Source organism: Falco peregrinus, chromosome 3 (assembly GCF_023634155.1).
Source record: "Falco peregrinus isolate bFalPer1 chromosome 3, bFalPer1.pri, whole genome shotgun sequence".
Lineage (NCBI taxonomy): Eukaryota > Metazoa > Chordata > Aves > Falconiformes > Falconidae > Falco > Falco peregrinus.
Window position 1 is genome coordinate 51,737,166 of NC_073723.1, and position 22,092 is coordinate 51,759,257.

The 22,092-nt window shown below is 39.3% G+C and overlaps 1 protein-coding gene across 4 annotated transcripts in view; it reads right to left on the reverse strand.

The window, feature by feature from the left end:
- The window catches only part of SPIDR (scaffold protein involved in DNA repair), a 209,819-nt gene that overhangs the window by 59,815 nt on the left and 127,912 nt on the right, over nucleotides 1-22,092 (reverse strand). For all 4 annotated transcript variants that reach the window (XM_055799070.1, XM_055799069.1, XM_055799071.1 and 1 more), the window contains exons 9-10: nucleotides 14,527-14,737; nucleotides 12,174-12,424 (exon numbers count right to left, since the gene is read on the reverse strand). In XM_055799070.1, the coding sequence (XP_055655045.1) occupies nucleotides 12,174-12,424; nucleotides 14,527-14,737 (462 nt within the window). The remainder of the gene's footprint in view (nucleotides 1-12,173; nucleotides 12,425-14,526; nucleotides 14,738-22,092) is intronic.

A 22,092-nucleotide genomic window follows, 5' to 3' on the forward strand; every position in this document is an offset into this window, starting at 1 on the left:
AAATTTATCTGAAAAGGAGATTAGAAGTGATTCAATTTTGGGAGATAATCTTGATTTTTTGTCTTGGTAAGACAGAAGTTCAACCATGTGAGTTGACATTGGCATGTGGGGCTACTAAGCAATTCCACATACAGATACTGATGCACAGATGAAAAAGAATAGCATTATAAAGCCTCTCTTTGTGAACCATAAAGGTATAATTCTGACATGATGATGGCTGATGTAATCAATGTTTTCAAGAGGTGGCAAGGCTTAACAAGGCAAACTAAAGCTTTTTACAATGAACTTTTTGAATTCCCCTCCACTTGAAGAGTTCATCAGTGAGAATTGGTGGGACTGTTAGAAGGATCACAGGAATGGAAATTCATGCTGAGACTGTTTTACAATGGCTCAGGAATCTTCTCTGGTCTCTGTAAACCACACTGCAAGCAGAGGCAAAAGACCTGGAAAGAAGAGGAGTCGCAACAATGGTCTTCAGTGCAATCTATCTTCTGCAGGAGAAGAAAACTTGAGAGGGAAGCCAGTCCTGAAATGTTCTATTCCAAAGCTTTAACTATTAAAATGACTAAATTCGCTGTGAGAAAGCAATAAGCTCATTCCACACCCTCTACAGAAATGCAAAGCAGAGGATAGACAAAATTTCCTACTTCTTTAGATGCCTCTGCCATTGCCTGGTCAAGCTTAGCTGTCAGAGTTGTTTGGGGAACACTGACTGACCAGGAAAGGAAAGTGTTGTATTGACGCAAATACCAGAGACCATGGTGCTTGTCATAGGAGCTCTAAAAACAGCACTTCTTGTGTCTTCCTCATTCTCTGTTTTGCAGTTGCTTTTGTTATTTATTTTTAAATACCCATCTGACTAACGATCTTCCAGAAGAAGGGGGGGGGGGGAGCGGGAATAAAAAGCAAGAACTGGGAGAAACCAGAGAAGGATAGCTGAGCCATCAATTCCTCTGGGCCAAACTCCTAGGTCCAATCCATCCTGTGCTACTGCCAGCCACTTACATCATTCATAGCAAAAAAATTTAGCAGTCCAAATTGGTGTGTTCGAGACTTGCAACAATACTGCTTATTCCCGACTCATCCTAAAAACTAAATAGAAAATACTTCTTGTACCTGTGTAGCTACAAAGCATTATTTCAAAATAATAGCTTTTAAACAAGCAATAAGCCATTTAAAGATGAAAACATTGAGATTTTTGACACTAGAAGTTTTTACACAAAATCCTCTTGAATCCTGGAAAATCTGTTCATTAAAAAGGTGCATGCTGTTCTAATATATATCCTATGTCAGCACAAACAGCCTTCATGTAAACACACAGCCATGAGGACCATGAGTAACAACTCTGTTTCCATCAGAAGCCCTTTATCCTGCGTAAGAGGTCTGCACACTAATAGATGTCCTAGGCTAATGTTAACTAGCTACAGCTGGCTCGCAGCTATAAAAAGCATTAATGAAAACATAAATACTAACTTCTCTGCTTCCCTCAGCCCGTACGTCAAGGCTGCGCAAAGGCATCACTTTCCAAGTGGTCTGTGTGAATGAACTGGCTGCTCTGAACCAGCTTGCTCTGGTTCTCCAAAGTTTGTTTACCGAACAGCGTGTGCAGAGACACACTGAGCATGGGGAATGCAGGGGGAGAGACAAACCACGTGGCCACTCAGCTCGCCCAGCAAATCCTCCTGGCAGCCTGAAGCCCTGGGCTTTCAGTGATGCCTTGGATAAAGGAAGGAAATATTAACCAAGGGACTGACCTACAGGCATAAACACGTTAGTCCACCCTGAAGCTGAACACAGCCCGATTCTCACAATATATTACCACGTTTTGCTGTAACATTGCTTTGCTGTACTGTTGTTATGAATTCAGTTGTAATAAATAATGCACGCAGAGAAATGACACTTTATACTTCAGATTTCTGTGCACTCTCAAAACATACTACAGGATTTATATCTTTATTGTGCCAAATACAAAGCAAAATTGCAGAAAAAAGAAAGAGACTCAGATTTATCCAGTTCATATACAGAAAAGGAAAAACACATCTATTTCTATTCAATGGGAAAAAAGGATGCATGCAACTCCCGGGTTGCAAATTCAGACTAAAACTTATTAACTAAAACAGACGTAACATATATTGAAGTGCTGCAACACTCAGCAATTTTTGTTCAACCATGCTGTGCACACACACATTCTTCATTATCCTTTGACTATTGGACTGTGTATCTGCTACTTTTAAATAGGTGGTTTTATCGTGAAAACAGTTACTTTGTCACTGTCTGCTTCTATGTATTTCAGCAGTGACCTCTGACAGAGACAAACCCTTCAGGTCTTTGCTGGGAGGTCAGGCTTGCTATCCACTCTGCTAAGCCAATCACAATTCCTTCTAGTCCCGTGTTTGCTGGTTCCAAAGAACTGTCACAAGACAGTGTTGTATGAATATTAGTCCACCTTAAAGGAAAAAAGGGAGGCTTCCTTTAGAAGCACATAAAGGATGCAACAGTACTGCCTGTTTTTATATTTCTTTTCCATTTCAAAATACTGGATGTGTATGTTCAAACCTCAGCTTCTGAAGTCCAACAAATAAGTAAGAATCCTACCTAGCTTTTCTTCTTTTTCACCTTTATAAAGGAAATACATTTATACATAAGGCTTAGCAAGAGGAAATTTCGGGTTCTTCACTCAAAAATCTTAGAAACTCACAAAAATACATCTATAAGAAAAAAACCTTATTTCCAAATATCACGATTCTTCAATCTCATACTTTTGCTCAATGCATGACTTTTTAATTTCTCCTGATTTGCACTACCCAAACAGCAACTGCAACCAGATGGGTCACCCCCAAATCCAGATTCTATGTATTTAATGGGGATCAAACAAAGTTGACAACAGAATCTATTCACCTGTGCAGGAGTTTCCTAAATCTAACATACAGATGTTATCCAACATCATGCAACCCTTTGTAGCATTTAAAAATAAATATCTCGTTGCAGATTGTTGATTTGCTGAAGTTACAACCTCTAAATCAGAGGTGGGACTTCTTTTTGCTTCGAGTTCTCCCCTTCTCCACGGTGTATATAACCTGATTTCTAACTCATTTCTTACAAATCCACAACCATAGCAGAGTCCTTCCCCACTTACAGTGTTGAAGTGCAAAGAGTCTGAGAGCCACCAGTTTTCCTGATTATTGAAGCATCCACTTCAAATACCTGTTTTCTCAGGATGTTATTCCTACTATTCTCCCCCAAATCCTGGCAGTCCAAATACAGATGACGACTCAGATACACAGAAGCACTGAGGTATAGATGAGCTACTATCACAGATATTTTTAACCATAACTAAACAACCCAGGTTGCAGCAGGAAAGTTTTGGCAGTTTTCAGCTCCCTTGCAAAGGAAATGCACACTTACAATTAAACAGAAATAAAGACATTAAAAACACTGCAAAGATCAGGCACTGAATGTTTTTGCTAACGAGCTCTTCCGCTTCCCTTTTACATTATGTCACTATAGGCAGCCAATTCATAGCTCTGTATTGAAGATGTGACACAACTTGTTCCAATCAAATTGATTTCCTTGCACATTTTTCCTCATGTCAAACAGAATTTACAAATTTTGGCATTTGTTCAGAGGCAGGGGAAAATGCATAATGTCATCGTTATAGGACAAAGACAAGAACATCTGTAGATGTCATGACTAGGCCATATTCGAGTTCAATAGTGGGGAAAGCTGCTGCCTCAGAGAGGATATCCATAGCAGGAACTACATGGGCTCAAGGGAAACTAATGGGCAGACAGAAAGGTAACTCACACAAAATGGTATTTTAATGCCTTATGACCACTCTCATGTCCCTTATATGAGGACCTCAGCTCCACACATTGCTTCCTTCTCCCACAACCTACCACACACTCCCACACCTGGGAATCTACTTCCATGACCCCAACTACACTTTCCACCTCCGTGAAGCTGGAACTCCAGTGCAATCTCTTATGCCACCTCATTAATGATGCACTCCTTGCAGTTCCCCTGTTCACTCACTCAGAAAGAGAAGCAAATGTCTCCTTGCTGGTGGAGTTCCTGCAGCACGTGCTGAATAGGAACCATGACTGCACAGCTGTAGAAGGGACTATAGCCCACCTGCCAGGCAGGCACTCCCAAGTATGTGGCTGCCCTTGGTCAAGAATTGTTGAGAAACTACCGAGAAATATGGAATAATTTTATACTTTTATAATCATTTCCTTAAAGCCATCTTCCTAGGTAAGGATGACAGGAGAAGACAAGACAGGATGATGCAGTGACAGCACAAGTTCCAAGTGTCAAATAGCAGTACAAACACATGGAAGGTGGAAACACTGGAGGGACTTCACTGCACCTTCACTCCTACCTGCTATCCACATTCGTGTGTATGTGAAAGTGGACAAAAACCTCCCGAGCAGAGGACCCAGCACAAAGCCAGGGAGAGCCTACCTGCTGCTTTCACTTCCATCTCTGCCTCCTTCCTTCCACTGCTACAGACACAAGGAAGGCTGGTGGGAGCGATCAGTACCCTCACCCCACTCCCAGGTGGCCATATGAAGACAGCTTTCAGATGTAGCCCTTGCACGGGTTGCACAGATCAGTAAGTGCCTCTGAGTAGGAGTAAGCAGCTGCACAAAGATATTTACAGTTGGCTGGTGGTAACTGCCTGATGGCTCAGATTAGCACCTCCAGAAGGGCAGGAGCTGCTTCTGTGAGATCCTTCTCAATGACTGGCATAGCATGAAAAGTAAGAGTGCCAGACCTGGGAAACAACTGATACAGAGAAATAATTTTAAAAGTATGCATATAAAATCCTGTTATCATGTGATATGGAATGAAACACAGCCCACGTTACAAACATCACCAAAAATTACACTCTGCAACTTCATGACATCATTCCTGGTCCATTTACATGTGAAACCTCTCTGAAATATATTTCACATTCAGTCCTAGCCTTAAGCACTTGCAAAGCATGCTGTCCAGAGGAGCTCACACTGCAGCCAAACACAGGCCTCAAAACAAGTATCTAAATTCAGTGAGTTACAAAACCATTTTGAACATATATGGGGCAGTATGCATCAGGTGAATAGTTTCCTTTTTTCTTACTGCAGGACAAAAATTACAAACCCAACTAGATCTCTCTTAACTACCATTCCACTTGAGCCGTTACGCTGTGAAGTGCAATACACGGTAAGTTCACCCCAGGCTTTTGCTCACCACTTTTCTTGTTTGAGGAGTGTGTTCTTTGCCAGACCCAGTGAAACCCCCTTTAGCCAAAGAGGGGCTGAGGCATTAACTGAAATGAGTTTGAGGATTTCAGCACAGCCCGTAGCGGATCCCCACCCAGCGCGGTGTTGGTGACTGCTTTAGGCTGCAAGAAATGGAACAAAACCAGCAGGCACTGCAGCCACCCAGGACTGACATGTGAGCATAAGATAACTTTTAAGTGCATTTATAAGTTACATACCAATTTTCAACCACAATGCTTACTGAAAAAAACTAATTGAGACTGTCTTTTCTGAGGAGCTTTATTTTATTCGTTTTGTTTGCTGTATTTTAATCTTTTGTATTCTATAAAAGAAGGTGTATAAAAGCTTAAGATACAAATGCGCTATGTCCTAGCAATATTGTCCCTTCCCAAGTCTGTCTTGTCTTAATTACTACAGCGTGCCCATAATTTCAGAACCACATAGGACTGTATATTCTTGACTCTATAGCCTTTGTGATAACAGACCTCCTTCTTCCCAAAAGAGTATATAACACCTTTCCAAGGACTATTGATTTGTTATATCCAAAGTGAAACTTTTACAAAGCTTATGACAAAAAGTTATTTCTAAGAATCTACCTTTACAGAAACCCACTGTTGTATTAAAGCTATGCTGATGTATCTTTGCACATCTACTGATCTATGCAGATAGTTAAGACTATGCACACAAAGAGAGTGTACCTGCCCAAGTTGCACAGAAATTATGGGCAGTATTTGGGCAGTTACATTTCTCTCCCAACTGCTAGCTCAGTGTGTGTCCATCTAGGCATTTGTAACATTTATCAGTGTTCATGGTCCTTGCCTTCTGTAACACAGTGGCAGAAAAACAAATCCCAGAGACAGATTCTGGCTTTTACAAAAGTTTTTGAGAGCTCCAGCATGACTTGAACACTTCCTTCAGGTCAGGACTGAAGTCATGTGGTCAGTGAAAGGTAGAGGTGTAAAACACACACGGAGGATTTCTGCTTTCAGTTGTGTCATCGACATAACTTTCAGAGATACAAAAATTCACAAGGAAGAAAGGTCAAAATCAAGGGGAAGATTCCATACCTTTTACATAGGTCATCTTAGAATAATTCTTGACAAATAACAGGTGCTGGAAAATTACTATTCCTTGTTTAAACCACACAACCTACAACAGCACATACCTTGATTGTTGCTCTAGGGCTGGAAAATCACCTTTTCAAATTACTTTCTACTGCCTAGGCTGGTCTTCACTATAGGATAACATACAGGGGACTACATTGTTCTTCCCATTCCTCCCATTTACATATTCCCCTGAAAACAATCAGTTGGGTGGATACAGCCATAAAACAGCAGTGGGAAATGAGGTCTCGAGGTGCAATAAGGCTTCCCCAGCTTTCTAAAGCCCTGTATGCAATCATCAGATGTGGGAGGTGTGAAAAGGTATGGTTACAAGGTATGTGGTGGCGAATACACAGCTCCACATAATGATGCTTCTATACCATTTATCTGTCTCTCTGTTATTTACATATCTCCGCAATTTCTCTGTCACGGGGAATACATAGTAAGCAGAGCTCCTTCTTGACCAACAGAAGTCTTCGGTGGGCGGCGACTATCTTCTGTGAACATATGGGCACTTTACTGATCAGTCTAAGCACTTGAGTATGGAGGAAATACAAGCTAGCAACCAGTGTCTCCTTTTTGCTAGACACATACGGAAGCCTGCATACACAGTGTTGTGTCCTGCCCATTTGCTTTCCAAAGAGACTGAATCCCTGTCACACTGGTGGTCTATGCTGGCTACTGTCTTCCTGAGACTCTTTTCTACATCAGCAGCTTTTACCACTGCCTTGACATACTTTAGAACGATGGCAAATTGTTTAATTGCCTATTCCCAGCGCAGGGCTGAAAAACAGTAGTGTATGTTGAAGGGTCCTTTTTTTTTTTAATTTGTACAGAGTATATCAGATAACAGTGCTTTCACCTTGGCCTTGGACAGAATAAGATCATGTAAATATTTAGCACTGAAAAATAAACAGTAATGTCAAATTAACAAATTGTTGTACTACAGTGGCACTGGAAGAAGCCCAAGTTCTATCTATCCGTCTGCAGCAGCAGGGAAAACACTTTCTGGGCTATCTGGGCAACAGCATGAGAAAGCTACAGTGTTAAATATATAATTTAACATTTCAGTAGACAATGTGATACCCAAACTGTTTTTCCAACAGTCTTTTGTCCTTCCTCTCTGTTTTGGTGGCTCCGGTTTGAGAACTACAAACAGAGCAGGGTGGAGGCAAAAGGGAATAATCCAAGTGCCAGGGAGTCTTAACTGTGAATAACAAAAAACTAACCAACCAAACAAAAAAACTCCTTCAAAGCAGAAACAGGTTACTAGATCTTGAACCACAGCTGTTAGAATTATTACAAGTCCGTCAAGTAGCAATTAGACTACTTTGCAAGAATATTAAAAGCACATATCTTCACTTCTGAGAAGGATCTGAAAAGGGAAAATCAGAGCAAACTTCTAGCTTACACAGTACTCTCTACTGCACTTCAGTTACCTATTTCCTGTTTATTTCCCACTTGAAAAATCACATCCCAGAAATATAATGTAATTTTTAAAAACTTGCATTTATGACCATTCAATTTAAAATGTTTTGTTGAAAAAGCACAAAAAACAAATGGAATGCTGTAAACAGATTTAAGTCAGCCACAAGAAACATTCTGACAGATGTTAGCATCTGTGAATATGTATCTTTCATGACAGTCCTTTCCAATCTGGAATCTTTTCAAATAAGAAGATCTACAGGGTTCTTTTTTGTTGTTGTTGTTGTTTCAATACACTTTATAAAATTTCAGCTAGGTTTTCCATACCATAAGGGTGACTTTTCAATATATTAGTCCACCTACTTGGAATGCTAGTTGCAGCACCTGACACACCACTTTTAGTTGTGTATGCTGCCAGACAGGTTAACCCGTTGACTAGATTTATGTTAAGATAAACAGCAAAGATCATCAGATGAAAAAAAAGAGGATAAAAGGGAAATCCAACTTTGAAATGAATTAGTTTTGCAGTATTACCACTTACCAATAAAACTGTTTTACACTGAATTACGTAGGAAAAGACTACTCAGAAACTTGCAACAACTTTCTAGAGCATAATGAATCCCAGCAACTGACTGTCATGTTTCTGGGGCCTGCTCAGACAGAGAAATGCAACTTTCCCCATAGTTCTATTTCTTCCAGCCACTCAAACAAATCCTTGGCTCTTCTAAATATTTTGCTCCCCAAGGGTCCTGCTTGCATGGTAGCAGGCCTTTCCACTGCTCTAAGATCTGGCAAATGCAAAACAAAATCAAGAGCAAAACCAAAAGAACTATTGCTGACCAGCGCACAGAGGCAGATCACATTATATTTTCTAGTAAATGTACTGGTTTTCTTTTGTTCTTGGAATAAAGAGTTGTAGTAGGCTTAGAGTGCTAATGTTCAGGTAGGAAGGAGGTCAAAACATAAGCCAAGAGAAGCGAATGGAAAATTTCTGTAGTCACTCACAAAGATTTTAAAATGTGGATTTCACAGTTATAGCTAGCATTGTTTTGTATTAGCAGTGGTTAGCTCTTGCTTCTTAATAGAAAACACTCTTCTCTCTCGAGCCTCCTCACCCAAATCTTTTGAGTGCTCTGACCAGTTTAACAGCCTAATAGTCCTAAAAATGCATCTATTTTAGTTTCACCCACTACCACACAACCGGCCCTGTCCTTTAAGGCATAAAACTGACCAACTTTATTTTTTACTGCACTCACGTGGCCTGCTCAAAACAAACAGATACTGGCAAGAGCAAAATCCAAATTATACACTGCTTTATCCCAGGAACACAAAGTACAAGGCCGACGCAGTGAGTCAGACACCTCAGTGCCAGTGAGCTCCTCAGGTTGACAGGAGTCTCTTTGGGGTCCTTGCACATGTAAGCCAGGCATTTTTCAAAACAAAGGCAAAATAATCGGCTTTAGACAAACATGTGTTGTGTTATTAGCAAAAGTATCTCTCTCATCAGAGGGGAAAAAGTGGCAAAAAGTATGCCAGGAATGCTGGAAATGGGCAGACAGTCATGGCGAGTCATATTTTCTTCTTTTTTTTCCCCCCAATGAAACTCCTTCAGCATGAAAATTCCATTTGAGAAAGCAATTGATTACAGGGGGAAAGGCAAATGATTCGACAGTAATGCAGGGAACACGGGTCCAATTTACGTACAACAGAAGCTGGAAAAAAATCTCAGTCTCTGTACTGAATTTTCAGTGCCCTCGGAAAATACTTCAGATACTTCAGCTAAGCATATCTAAACCCATCGGACATATCCATTTTTCTGTCAGCAAAAGGCCATATTCTGTATATCTGTATTTATGAATAATAAACCCGGATGCATATAGGCATTACTCTAATTTCTATGCTTTACCGGTGTTCGTTTTAACCAATGAAATGAATCCATTTCCTTACAATGAAAATAGAGGTTTCTCCACAGTCTGCCACTCTTTCTAGAAACTGGATGCCTTGAACAAAATGTGTCACTTCCCTTGCTCCACATTTAATTTCCTGCCTCTTTTCAGCTTACTGTGGTTTTTAATGCTTCCCTGTGGCAACAACATGTAGGTTATTGTGGAGTGCTGCAAAAGAAGATACACAATAAAACAGCCCGTCTAAAATACAAATCAATTAACTGTTGTTTACAAAACAATGAGTTGTCTAACACATCTTGCCTGATAAAACACAAACATTGCTTTCATAGCAATTTTACTTTACTAAAAGAAGTTCAGAAAGAAAAAAAGAGAGTTTTTCATTACGAAAGAATGAGCCATCAGTTGGTTTAAAGAACTGCCAAAGAGCATTGGACCCTTTTGCTCATTATCAGGTGACAGACACAGACATTTTTGATAGAGAAGAAAAGTCCCATGTGGATACTTATCAGCCATGAAAATAGCAGCTGATAAAGCAGTATGAGGTGTTTTCCATTCCTGTCTTTAAAAGAAGCATTAGTTTTCTTCTTTGCAAAAGAGAAAGTAAGTTGATTTTTCTCTTCAGGGTCCAAAAGACTGTCTGATAGCTGCAAATAACAACAACCAAGCTCTTTTCTGAGCTGGGACATCTATAACACTTGGACTCCCAAGAGGCCAGTTTAACAACTGCATGTGAGAATACGCAACTATAGCATGTACTCAGAGGCAATGGACTCTCACTTTTTATTTTATTTCTATCTCAAGTTTGACATAAGACGTGCAATCTGAGATTTCTGTTTTCTTTCACCCCATTCCTGTGAAGGGTGTGGGCTCAGGCAGGTTAACTGCCTCAAACTGTGTGACTGAAAGTTAAGTATACTTTTGGTTAAAAGTTGGGAAGGAAATATGGAGACAGTATTATCATTTGAACTCTGCTAGAATTGATGTTGTTAAAAATGAGCTTGAAGAACAGACTATCAGCTACCTGATTTCTGATCAAACATAGCCCTCTGGAAGAAAATCTATGCTGTCCTCAAAATCATGTATTGATGTGGGACTGCTAAAGTACTTTTCCTCTCACTTTTTAAAAAAATATATAATCTAGCAAGAATTAATTAAATATAAAGCAATGAGCTCAAACAACAAGATGTATCAATTACTTTTTTTAAAAAATAATGCATGTTAAGGTCAATATAACTATTATATGCAAAGGATTTTAAAAAAAATGTTGGGGACAAGGCTGTTGGTAATCACTTTCCTGTGGGTGATGACCAAGCTTGCATTTTAGGAAAGAACAATCTTCCTCAATTCCTCCTGGAGTAATTTTATTGATCAATGAGCGCTGTGAACTATCCAGTGGCTTACAAGGTAGTAAGAACTGGAAGAATTCTGATACTCCAAAAGCTCAGGAAGAAGGACCCGTGAGCATGCTACTATCCACCAGCAGGGTGGCTTAGAGGAACTCAAATTCTTCAAACCTTTGAAGAATCCCTTCAAAGCCTACTGCAAATCACACCTGGAGAGTTCTCAACGGGACCTTTTAAACTAATTGCACATCTCCACTCAGGTCCTAAACTGCAGGAAAAGAGATCTCCTCATGTCCTGAAAGGCTGAACTTAGCAGCTTTATATAAGTTCTGCCACTGCAACTCACATTAATAAGCTTCCTGAGTGAAAACAAAATCAAATGTATCTTACCTTCCAAAATTTTAAGCCAGCATGAACCAAAAGTTAGTGCAAAACCAGAGGAAGGAAATTCAATAATAGACACAGTGATCTCAGACCCAGAGTTGCTGAGAAAGACTTTGAAATCAGTCTTTGGTCTCAAACTTCAAGGATCATAAAAGGAAAGGATCCAACAGTTCAGTACTGGTCAGAAGGGAAAATGTCTGGCACAGCTTTTGTACTTATGAGAACAAGGTCCCATTCTTGATTCCCTACACTGAAAACAGACCACTGTTAGGATGCAGAGGGTAAAACCTTTTGTCTAATGCTGTATGCTCCACGGGTTTTGCACATAAGATTTCTGCATTGCTGATAATGTTTTGAAACCAGATCACTTTTTACTGCACAGAAGCTGAACTGCTGTGACCTCCAGATTACCAGAAGTCAACAAGAGCTTTCTCCAGTGGCTTCACAATGGAAGTTTGCATGTGTACACCTATGTTTCTCCAGTGGCATCTGTGCAAAAATCCTCATTTTAGAAAAGCCTGTTGGTGACAGGAACTACAGACAGATCCTTCCCCTCCTCTGGGCAAGACTGCTTCTGTGTCACACTATACCTATTAAAAAACCACACCACTTCCATCCAGAGCCCTGGGCCTTGCTGACAGTGCTTATTCCCTGTGAGCTGACAAGAATGACATTTCCAAACTCCCTCCTCTTTGGTTTCTCGTATATCACAGCCTCAACAGGAAAATTCCCATGCATCTTATTACTCACCTAACGTTCGGTGGATCTGAATTTATGACGGATGTTGCACAAAGAGGCTTGTTTCCCTGAACGTGGCTTCTGTAAGCTTCTCTTGCAGGCAAACAGTACACCCTTTGGATAATGACTCGCACCTGCACTTCTCTCCATCCCACTGCTCCCTGGCTTTCCACCATTTCAAGCAGAGAATCATTAACAGCACTCTGTGCTAAGGGATGCTGTTTCGAATCACAGTTGTTAGGGATTTGTGGAGCGCAAGCAACCTGGTGAAGGAAATCCCATAAACAGAAACATTTCAGGGGACCTTGAAACTATTTAGTGTTAGTAAAACTTCAGCATAAAAAATGACTGCAAGAAGTGCAAAATCACTTTCAAAATACTTACAGCACGTAAACTAACTTACAGACTAATGGCCAGCATTTATTGTGGATTTTTAATGAACACTCAGAAGAGTGCTCTCCTGTATTTAACTGGTGCTCTGGACTGAGCTAAATCAATTAATGAGCGATGAGGGTGACACTAGCAGGAAAACAGAACTGATATTAGTATTTATGATTCTTCCCTTTGAATTGAGTTTCATTTTTTAGTTCTTTGATGTTCTGTTCCTTCCTCTTCTAAAAAAGGGGTTAAATCCACCTTGAATGCTTCCGGACTTTCAGATTAAGTTGAAAATGAACAGTTGTCTACTTTTATAGGACAATAAAGTTAGTCCTCAGACTTACACATTTCAATGTAAAATGTTTCAATGTAAAAGAATTAGATGATTAATGAAAAGTATAAAACTTCAAAAGTACAAACCTTAATTTATTCTTCCACTACTTCCAAAACATATTTTAAGAATAAAATCTTCCAAACTTTCAAAATAAATTTTATGAATAAAATTATGCTACATATTGCTTTAATCTAAACAAGTAATTTCATTTATTTTATTTTTTAAATAAATATCTTAGTAGAAAATGCATGCAAGTATAGACTAAAATTATATATATATTTATATATATATATGCATGCTCTTTCCAAGCATGAATCAAATTTCTATTTCTACAATGAAACTTGTTTTTATAAAAAGCTAGGTGCCAAGAAAGGTTTTCAGAGTATTACAGACTGTGCCATAAGTATTATTCACCAGTAGAGAAGGAAAATTTGCAGTATTTCAAAGAAAATCGTGATAGGACACTACCTTTTGTCTACAAAGCGGTTGCAATAAAAATTATCTACTGAGTTTTAAATGAAGTGAATTTTTTTCTTAGGAACCATGAGGGGAACAAGTAAATTGTTCTGGTTTTTGAATACCATAGTAGAAGCTTCTTACAAGGTAGCACTGAAGCGAGGAAGGAGATTAGGATTTGAGTTATGTAATTTTTTAATTCCCAGGCCTATAATGGGAATTGTATATAAGGCAAATACAAAATGCTGACACTCAGTGTTGTTCATCAAACTTGTAGGGCCAAACTTCTCAAATATTAAGAATTATTTTGGCTGGCCAATATAAAGCTTTTACAAGAGCCTTGCTTTCAGAAAATGCTGGCACAGACTATCAGAAAACCAGATCCCTTAAAACACCTCAGCTTGTACACCCACAGCTAGACATGCACAATTAGTAGTCATTTTAATATAAACCAAGCCAAAACAGGAAAGAAAACAAATTGAAGGGGTGGGAAAGGGTGGTGGTGGTACCAATTGATGCTTGAAAGAAATTATAGGATTGATTAGGAAATGAGTTAAAAAATAGGAGTGGGAAAAGGGAATGTTTATTTAAAATAATATCTTGAGTGAGTTAGCAGAAAACAGATTTTTACTTCAAATAATGTTCAGCTCTTCAGCTAAACACCTCAGCTTGTACACCCACAGCTAGACATGCACAATTAGTAGTCGTTTTAATATAAACCAAGCCAAAACAGGAAAGAAAACAAATTGAAGGGGTGGGAAAGGGTGGTGGTGGTACCAATTGATGCTTGAAAGAAATTATAGGATTGATTAGGAAATGAGTTAAAAAATAGGAGTGGGAAAAGGGAATGTTTATTTAAAATAATATCTTGAGTTAGCAGAAAACAGATTTTTACTTCAAATAATGTTCAGCTCTTCAGCTATAAAGAATAAGAGAAAAATCAATGAAAAACCAAGATACAATTTAGCACAGTAGTGAGACTGCAGCACAATAACCTCACAGCAGTTCAGCATTTGAATAGGCCAAAAGCCTCCGTTAAGAAAATATTATTAAAATAAACACAGCATATTATTCAGCCTTGGCTAAATGAAAGGGGAAACTGAACAGGTCAGTAATCTAGAATTTCTGTTACAATTTCCAAACATCTGCTCACCGACTTCTTACTACGTGCTAAACTGTGAACCAAATGGACCTTACCTGATGATCTGAAGATTCCTGGTGTAACTCATCATCAAGGTCATCTAGTTTGAACTTCTGTGCCAAAGATATAATATTCTTCTTAATAAGCATCTTTGTAAAACCACTTGTCTTCTCTCTTGTTTCTGAATGTTCACTAAGTAGCACCTTCTGACTAAAATACGTATTCATGATAACAGGAACATCTGCATTTCTGAGCAGCAGTTTTTGCCTGGAAAAAAATAATTTAAGTGGCATCAGATCCATTACAAGGTAAAACTACCAATAAGCACTATTTTAAAATGTGTGTTGTGTTGTATTTCTCTCCCATTTTTTCTATAGTTACCACTAAAACACTCAAAGGTGTGTTGCCCAAATTGCAAACAACCCTGCCCGTGGACATGTTCAGCTTGGGTCAGCCCTACCACCTCAGGCATAGCCCTGGGCGAGTGGAACTTCACTGTGTGCAGGGACAACTGACGCCTGGGAGGGGGCTGAGCTGATGAGCCCCTGAACCCCATCTGGCTTCACACAAATGATTCTCGGTGTCTCCACATTGTCAGCACAGAACCAAGAGCACCAGGAACCCTTGCATACAGCTACTGAGGTAAAAGCCATGGATGAAAGTTATCAGTCCTGTTCTGTGCTAATTCAGAACACTGGCCCTGCTGGACCCAGCCTGGCCCTGGCAGACCAGGACATCTGGTGAGCGTTTCCCACCAACCCAAAGCCATTCTCACTGCAGCCAGCACCACGCTGTTCTTTCCGCTCTTTTTCGTCTCTTTTTCTAAAAGCCAAATCTTATGTTTTTCCTATGATATGCTGTGTATTATTTTGCCTGTGTGTTTGCTGCTGCCATAAAAGTGCTCTCCAAGACCCAGTTTTGGTTTCTAGTGCCAATGTAAATTCCCAAACAGCTTCATATGCAGCAATTTCTTGCCTAACAGATTAAGGTAATGGTTACAGAACCTCTAAATACGCAATAATTTAATGTCAAAGCATGTCTCGATGTTGGGATTTTTTCATGTGCTAGTATCACCGTCATACACTTAGAAATATGCTTTTTATACTCACAGGATACAAACCCAATGAAGTCAGCTAACAAAAACAATCAGCAATCTCATTTTCTAGAGACCATCAAAACAGAAACAAAATTCACTTAGTGACTTTATTACAGGCTGTGTTTTTCTACTATTAGATTTTTATCGCTTGGGAGTAAAACAAGGCCTCCTGCCTTGGCAGCAAAGCTGAGCTGACCTGAGTTCAGAAGTAACCTCAGGACTTCAGTCTCCAGACTGCTCAACTACTACGGAGATGAAGCAAGTTTTCACCTCTATGACACTGTCTGCCAAAAGGCAACCAATGAAAGTTAAAAACCAAACCAAACCAAAACAAGCCCATTCAAAATACTTATTTCTGATCTCAGTCCATACAAGACCTTGACCATGGTCTGTTATAAAACAGACTCCTTCATTCCCTAGAGAGTAGATAGCTACACAGAAATTAATGCATTCATATTTTCAAAAGCATAGGAAGAGCTGCAGCAATTACGATTTGAAATAAAAATTTGTGAAAAGTTACAACATAAAACTAAGTACTGAACTTCACCATGATGCCTTAGTGCCATCTGTGAGCTTTTTGGATCTAAGTGAGAGGTAGTTCATCCCTATGGGACACTGAGTCCCTTGACTCCAGGTGAATTTGCTAACAAAGGTCCCAGTTAAGAGAAGCATGACAGTAGCTTACTAGGCTGCCAAATTGACATTGCCTGGTAATTTTCTGCATTACAGGATTAAACCCAAGGAATTAGTTTGGTCAGACAAACTAAGACATCTCTGATCTTATGAGATTTTTAAACTGTCACTACCCCCTTTTTTCTAAAGAACAAAAACGTATATAAAGTTTGCTACAGATCTCAGAACAGTTTGGGCTGTCTTCATATGCAGATGTGGAATGAAAATTTTAGCACCTACTTTTTTCAGAAGTCTGTGTTCAGACCCAAAGTAAACAGGAAATCTATCTGAACACGAGACTGTTACGTCACTAATGTCAGAAGAATGTTTGCTTGATCTAAATCATCTCATTCTCTAAAAAAATACTGACGTTAGTAGCAAATCATTCGCAGGAACTCTGAGGTTTATGGTTTTATTTTTATTTTCCTGTGCAGATATGTGATCAGCTATTTTATTTTTTTTGAGGCAGGTAGGTTTTACTGATACCCAAATTACGTGTACCAGGGTTTTGCTATGCCTATGTATTCCATGCCTCGAGTACTTTTATAACTACTAAGAGCTTTCTCAGCTCAGTTTCCATCGTATTTTTACATAAGTAAGGCATAAATTAATGGCTACTTGGCATTTCCACAAGCAATAAAGGGGACATGTATACACTTTCAGGAGAAGCTTCCCATTTCTTACCTGCAATGAGTTCACTAAAACCACTCTCCTTAAGTAATCATTTGTTTTAGATGTGCATAGGTGTCCACAGACTTAGCAGTAACTCTTCAGCTAGGTCAGAGGAATAATCATAGGAGTCTACTTAAATCTTCCCTATTTCTCAATGGACAGATTCCTCCCAACAAGAAATGAAAGGGACCAGCAATAAATAGAAATAGCAATGAATTGAAATAAAAGAAATAAGAAAAAAGTTTGTAATAAACTCACGATTGGAAATACTTTACATTTATGTACAGATATAAATAATACATAAAACAATGTATACTCTCCCTATATAATATATAATAATTATATTGTATTATATCTATATATATGCTTCCCAAGTTTTTATATGTATAGTCTTCAATATGAAGAAAAGAATTACTAATATAATATGAATTAATTGAATGGAAGCCTCTGACCCGTTCCAGGAGTTCTTCCTAGTATTGCTCAGCTCAAACAAGTTCTGCAGGATGGGAATTTTGATCACCATCATGGCAGAAAACTCTGCATTGCCATTGTACATTGCTCATACTGTTCTCTTTGCGACGAAGGCAACCATGTTAGAAACACACACATACGCCTTAATTCTTTTTGTCTGCTCGAAAGGTACAGACGAGGACAAAGAAAGCCTATCAAGCTGGAACAGTTAGGGGGAAACAAAAAATCACTTCCCCAAGCAATCCCTGCAGTATTGGCCCTGTGACCAAGACACCGTAATGGGTCACATCAACCTTCTGCAGCTGGAACAGCTGCAGATTCTTTACAGCCAGAGGCAGCCCTACTCTGGAGGATAGAAAGTACACTCTGTAGCATCCTCTTAACAGATAAAGTGTTAAATGGGCATTTCAAGTCTTCTGTAACCTCTCTTAAATTTCTTCTATCTGCTTCGTTATATTTTAAAGCTTATTTTCAAGGAATGAGAGACATCATTTCATTCAGCAAATCACACAGAGACAATGGAAAGAAAATAAAGTTCACTATAAACTTAAAAAACCCACCACCACCTCTTGTACTCTCTGATTTTCTTATCACTCAGCAAAGTATACTGAAATGTTGGATTAGTAATCAACTTCGTTAATAACTGCCTTTGGAGGAAAGGTCGTCTGTAATGACCTGAACTTTTTATACTACAGGGCATTTTTTTTCCTGGTATGTAGACAATCAGCAATTGCCGTAACTGGTCACATGCTAAAGAAACATGAGGCAATAATGTTATTTTTTTTCTTTTCCAGCAGCAGCTTGCTTCTCTCTCCAAGGATGTAGCTTGCTTTTTCTCTTCCTCCCCCCTATGATGAAATGGCTATCTGGCAAAGTAGAAGCAGATGTCCTTGCCTACTTCTCTGTTAATCATAGTCTATCACCATTTGAGATACAAAACACTGCAGAAATTTACAGCACGCCACAGTGTAAAGCAGCTGAAGTTTCAGCTTGAGGCAGGGACTTAATCCTGCCGCTGAACCATCAGCAGGTTCGCACTGCGGTCTGCCCCGCGCAGCCCATCCACGGGCTCAGGCAGCAGAAGCTGTGACTCTATGGCAGCAGCTAGCTCACAAACCACACGCTTCCGCTCAGTTCTGCTGACATCAAACGGTGGTGCTGGTTCATGAACTCAAGAAAACTCTGGATCACTTTAAATTAGAGAACATATTTTTTTGTTTGCTCTCCCCGGGTATTTTATTGTGCTTTCCCCCCCCTCTCTTTTACAAAGTGTAAAGTGCCTAGAGCATTTTTTTTTTTAAGAGTACATTGCATTAACTGAACACTCTTAACATTTCACCGACCTACAACATACACTGTAATTATGAAACAGGCTGATTTCAAACCTCAGAACAATGATTTCTGTGTAAAGAAGGTTTAACACCCACCAAGTAGAACAACAGTAGTACATGCAGGATAAGAGCATTCCAGAGCCTTACACTGCTGCCCAGAAGCGTGAGGAGTCATCCCCCACAGGAACACCCTACAGGGCCCATCCCTAACTTCCTATGAACTGCTTATTTTGTCCAATGTGGAGGAAATTGCTCACGCTGCCTCTCGCTTGGGGTTGAGTGCCATTTGCAATGATTTACCTGTGAAAAATTGTAACACGTCTAATAAATGCCTAAGCACCAAAATAATGATAATAATTAAAAAAAAAAAAACCAACACCCAAATTTCACGAGTTCAGACAGATCCCTGCCCACCTACCACCCAAGCATGATAACTATCTTCCCAACACGCAGCCCAAACTGAAAAGCCATTTGGAAGAGATTTACCTTCTGCCATGCCTAGAGATTGCCCAAACACAGAATTTTCATCCATGAGTGAGTAATCTCACTACTCACATGTGAACTTCCATCAGGATCATTTATCATTGTTTGAATGATCTGTATGAACACGGTGTTTGCAAGCTCACACTTTCATAATGCAAAACTTCTTCCCCTGCCCTCACCTCAAAAAACCAAGAATCAGCTAGTATCACTTTCTTTGAAATAATCTTATTCAAAGCAACAGATTATCGTGGGACAAGTTCTGAAGGCTGATTGCACTCTTTTCTCCATGAAGAAAGAGTATTAACCGTTGAGACCAATGTCCAGTCATAAATGTAAAATACACAATTCTCAGCTGTGTCAGGCTTCCACAGAAATGTAGCTGTAACACATCAGAATAGCGCCTCTGCAGAAGATGTAACAATAAAATGCTGCTCAAGCCACGTCTAAAATGTCTGCCTTTTGAGTATGATGTATTTGATTTGTGAATAGTTAAGATACTTGTTTCGTTCCTCTACTGGAAAAATATTTTGTCTGAGGTCTCATTCCGTGAATACAACACACAAAGAAAAAGAATACGTAGCTATTAAATGTATATGTTGTTATAATCCAGTCTGTTAGCATTTGTCACTCAACCTTAAGTAAAAAGCAAACTCTAAGGAAATTACTAAAACAACACAAGTAATAAAAACCCCCACTTCTTTATTGAGGCAAAAGTTCCTTCTGCAAAATAATATTGTACTTTTCAACAAAAATACTTGTAAACACAAGAAATCACTCCAGCAAGAAATTATGGTACACAAAGCCAACATTTTAATCACCATATCATTTTACTAATTTCAAAGGAATCATATAAACTAACCACTGGCTTGCCATAGTACTGCCTTTTGAAATGTGACACCTTGTAGCACAAAAAAAAGTTGCATGGAAATTTTCACATTTAAGAAGCGCTCTGCTATAAAAAGCTTGTGGTTAACATTATGCACTATTATATCACACACCCAGTGCCCTCACCTCTGCAGTGAGGTGCACCGTGTGCTAAGTGAAGAGGATATACAGGTCTTCTGATGTAGGAAAGCACAGATGGATATCAAAGCAAATCTCATCCACCTCCAGGAAATTACTGCAATACCTAGCTTCACCAAGACTGGAAAGTAGGGAAATTTCTCAGAGCTCTCCAGCCACATGCTTCAGCTACGAAGAAAGCACCTGAAATTTCTAGCATTCTGGACCACAAGTTATCACAACAGAGCTTAACCTTTGGCACTGCCAAGCATAAAGTTCCACTCACAGGCTGTGCTTATGTGCAAACTGGCATGAAAACAATCTCTTGAGCTTGTTGGGTAATGCTTTTGAGAGCATTTGCTGAAAATCTAGTACAGCTATGATGCTGAGATTTTTTTAACACCTAACATGTAAGTTGGGCACAAAATAATTGTTAAAAGATTTAAAGTTCTATTATTTAAAAAACTGCACACAATACAGCATTAAATGAGAAAGTTGCTTTAAAAACAAAAACATCCCCACACACAGTATGAGGGTGTTACAAGTGACTAGGGAGATATAAATATCATGGTTATCTTTTCATAATCAAGATGTTATGAAAGAATTCCAATCTGTGTGTTTACCCCATATATGAACTTGAGTCTGACTAGCCACGAGCTCATTACTCAGACGATGATTTCTCTCTGCTCCCAGTGCTAAACTGCACGTAGGGCTTGAGGTGGCTGAGGGAGGATAGCTGGAGCTACCAGAAAGTCCAGGGATATGTTGAAGGGATTCTGAAAGGCAAAAAAAAGGAAGCAACCAAACTGCAAAGTGACATCATATTAAAACTTGTGGTGAATGTTAGAGATACAAATGGCCATACTGGTGTGAGATCAGAGGCCCATCTACCCCATACTCTAGCTTACAGCAGCAAACAGCAAATGTTTGAAGACCATGAAAGTAAAAGCAAGCATCTAGTGAAAGCTCTCCAGAACACTCTCTAGTAACTCGTAAAAACTTTCAGCTTCAGGACTTCCTAATGCAGAAATAATATCTTTGTGGATACAGTCCTTGCAGACACAAGTTCCTGGACGTTTCTTCCAGGAACTTAGGTGCCTGCTTTTTGACCATCTGTACATTTACAGCATCTACAACATCCTGCAGCATCTGTAGTCTTCTGCAGTCTAATTACACGCACGTGAGAAACCACTTCCTTTTATTTCTTTTGATCTGTCACCTAGTGGTTACATTGCTGCCCCCCACTTCTTGCTTTTAAGAGGCAATGAACAATCATCCCTCTTGATGCACTTCCTAATACAGACCTTGATCACATCCTCTCCCAGCCACTGCTTTTTCAAGGTGAGGAGCCCTAGTCATCTTAGTCATCTCTCATGGGGAAGCTGCTCCATACCCCTCCTTGTCACTCTGATCTTTTTCCACTTCTGCTACATATTTTTGATTTGAGAGACTGAAATTCCAATATAAAAATACACCATTAATTTCTACAGTGACATCATGATGTTTCTGACTCCATTTCTGTTAAGTCTTACCATTCTATATATTCTTCTAATCATTATTCAGTCTTCTAATCAGCTGATACATTAATGAACCTATCAGAACACTAAAAACACATTCACAGATACTAACAATCCAGAGTCCATCATTTTATATGTGCACTATGCATTTACCTACAATTTCCTAGTAAGAGAGGTCAAATCCTTCCTCCAGCCCTAGTTCTAGAGCACTCTATAGGAGGATGAACATACTCCCCTGTCCATAGGATTGTGAGGACCACAGTGCGCCATTGAAGAGGAAGGAAACCTGCATAATATTCTGTTATACACAAGGTGTCCAGTTCTCTATTTCCTTCGTAGGCACCATGACACAATGGAGATTGGAGGCAACAGATTACA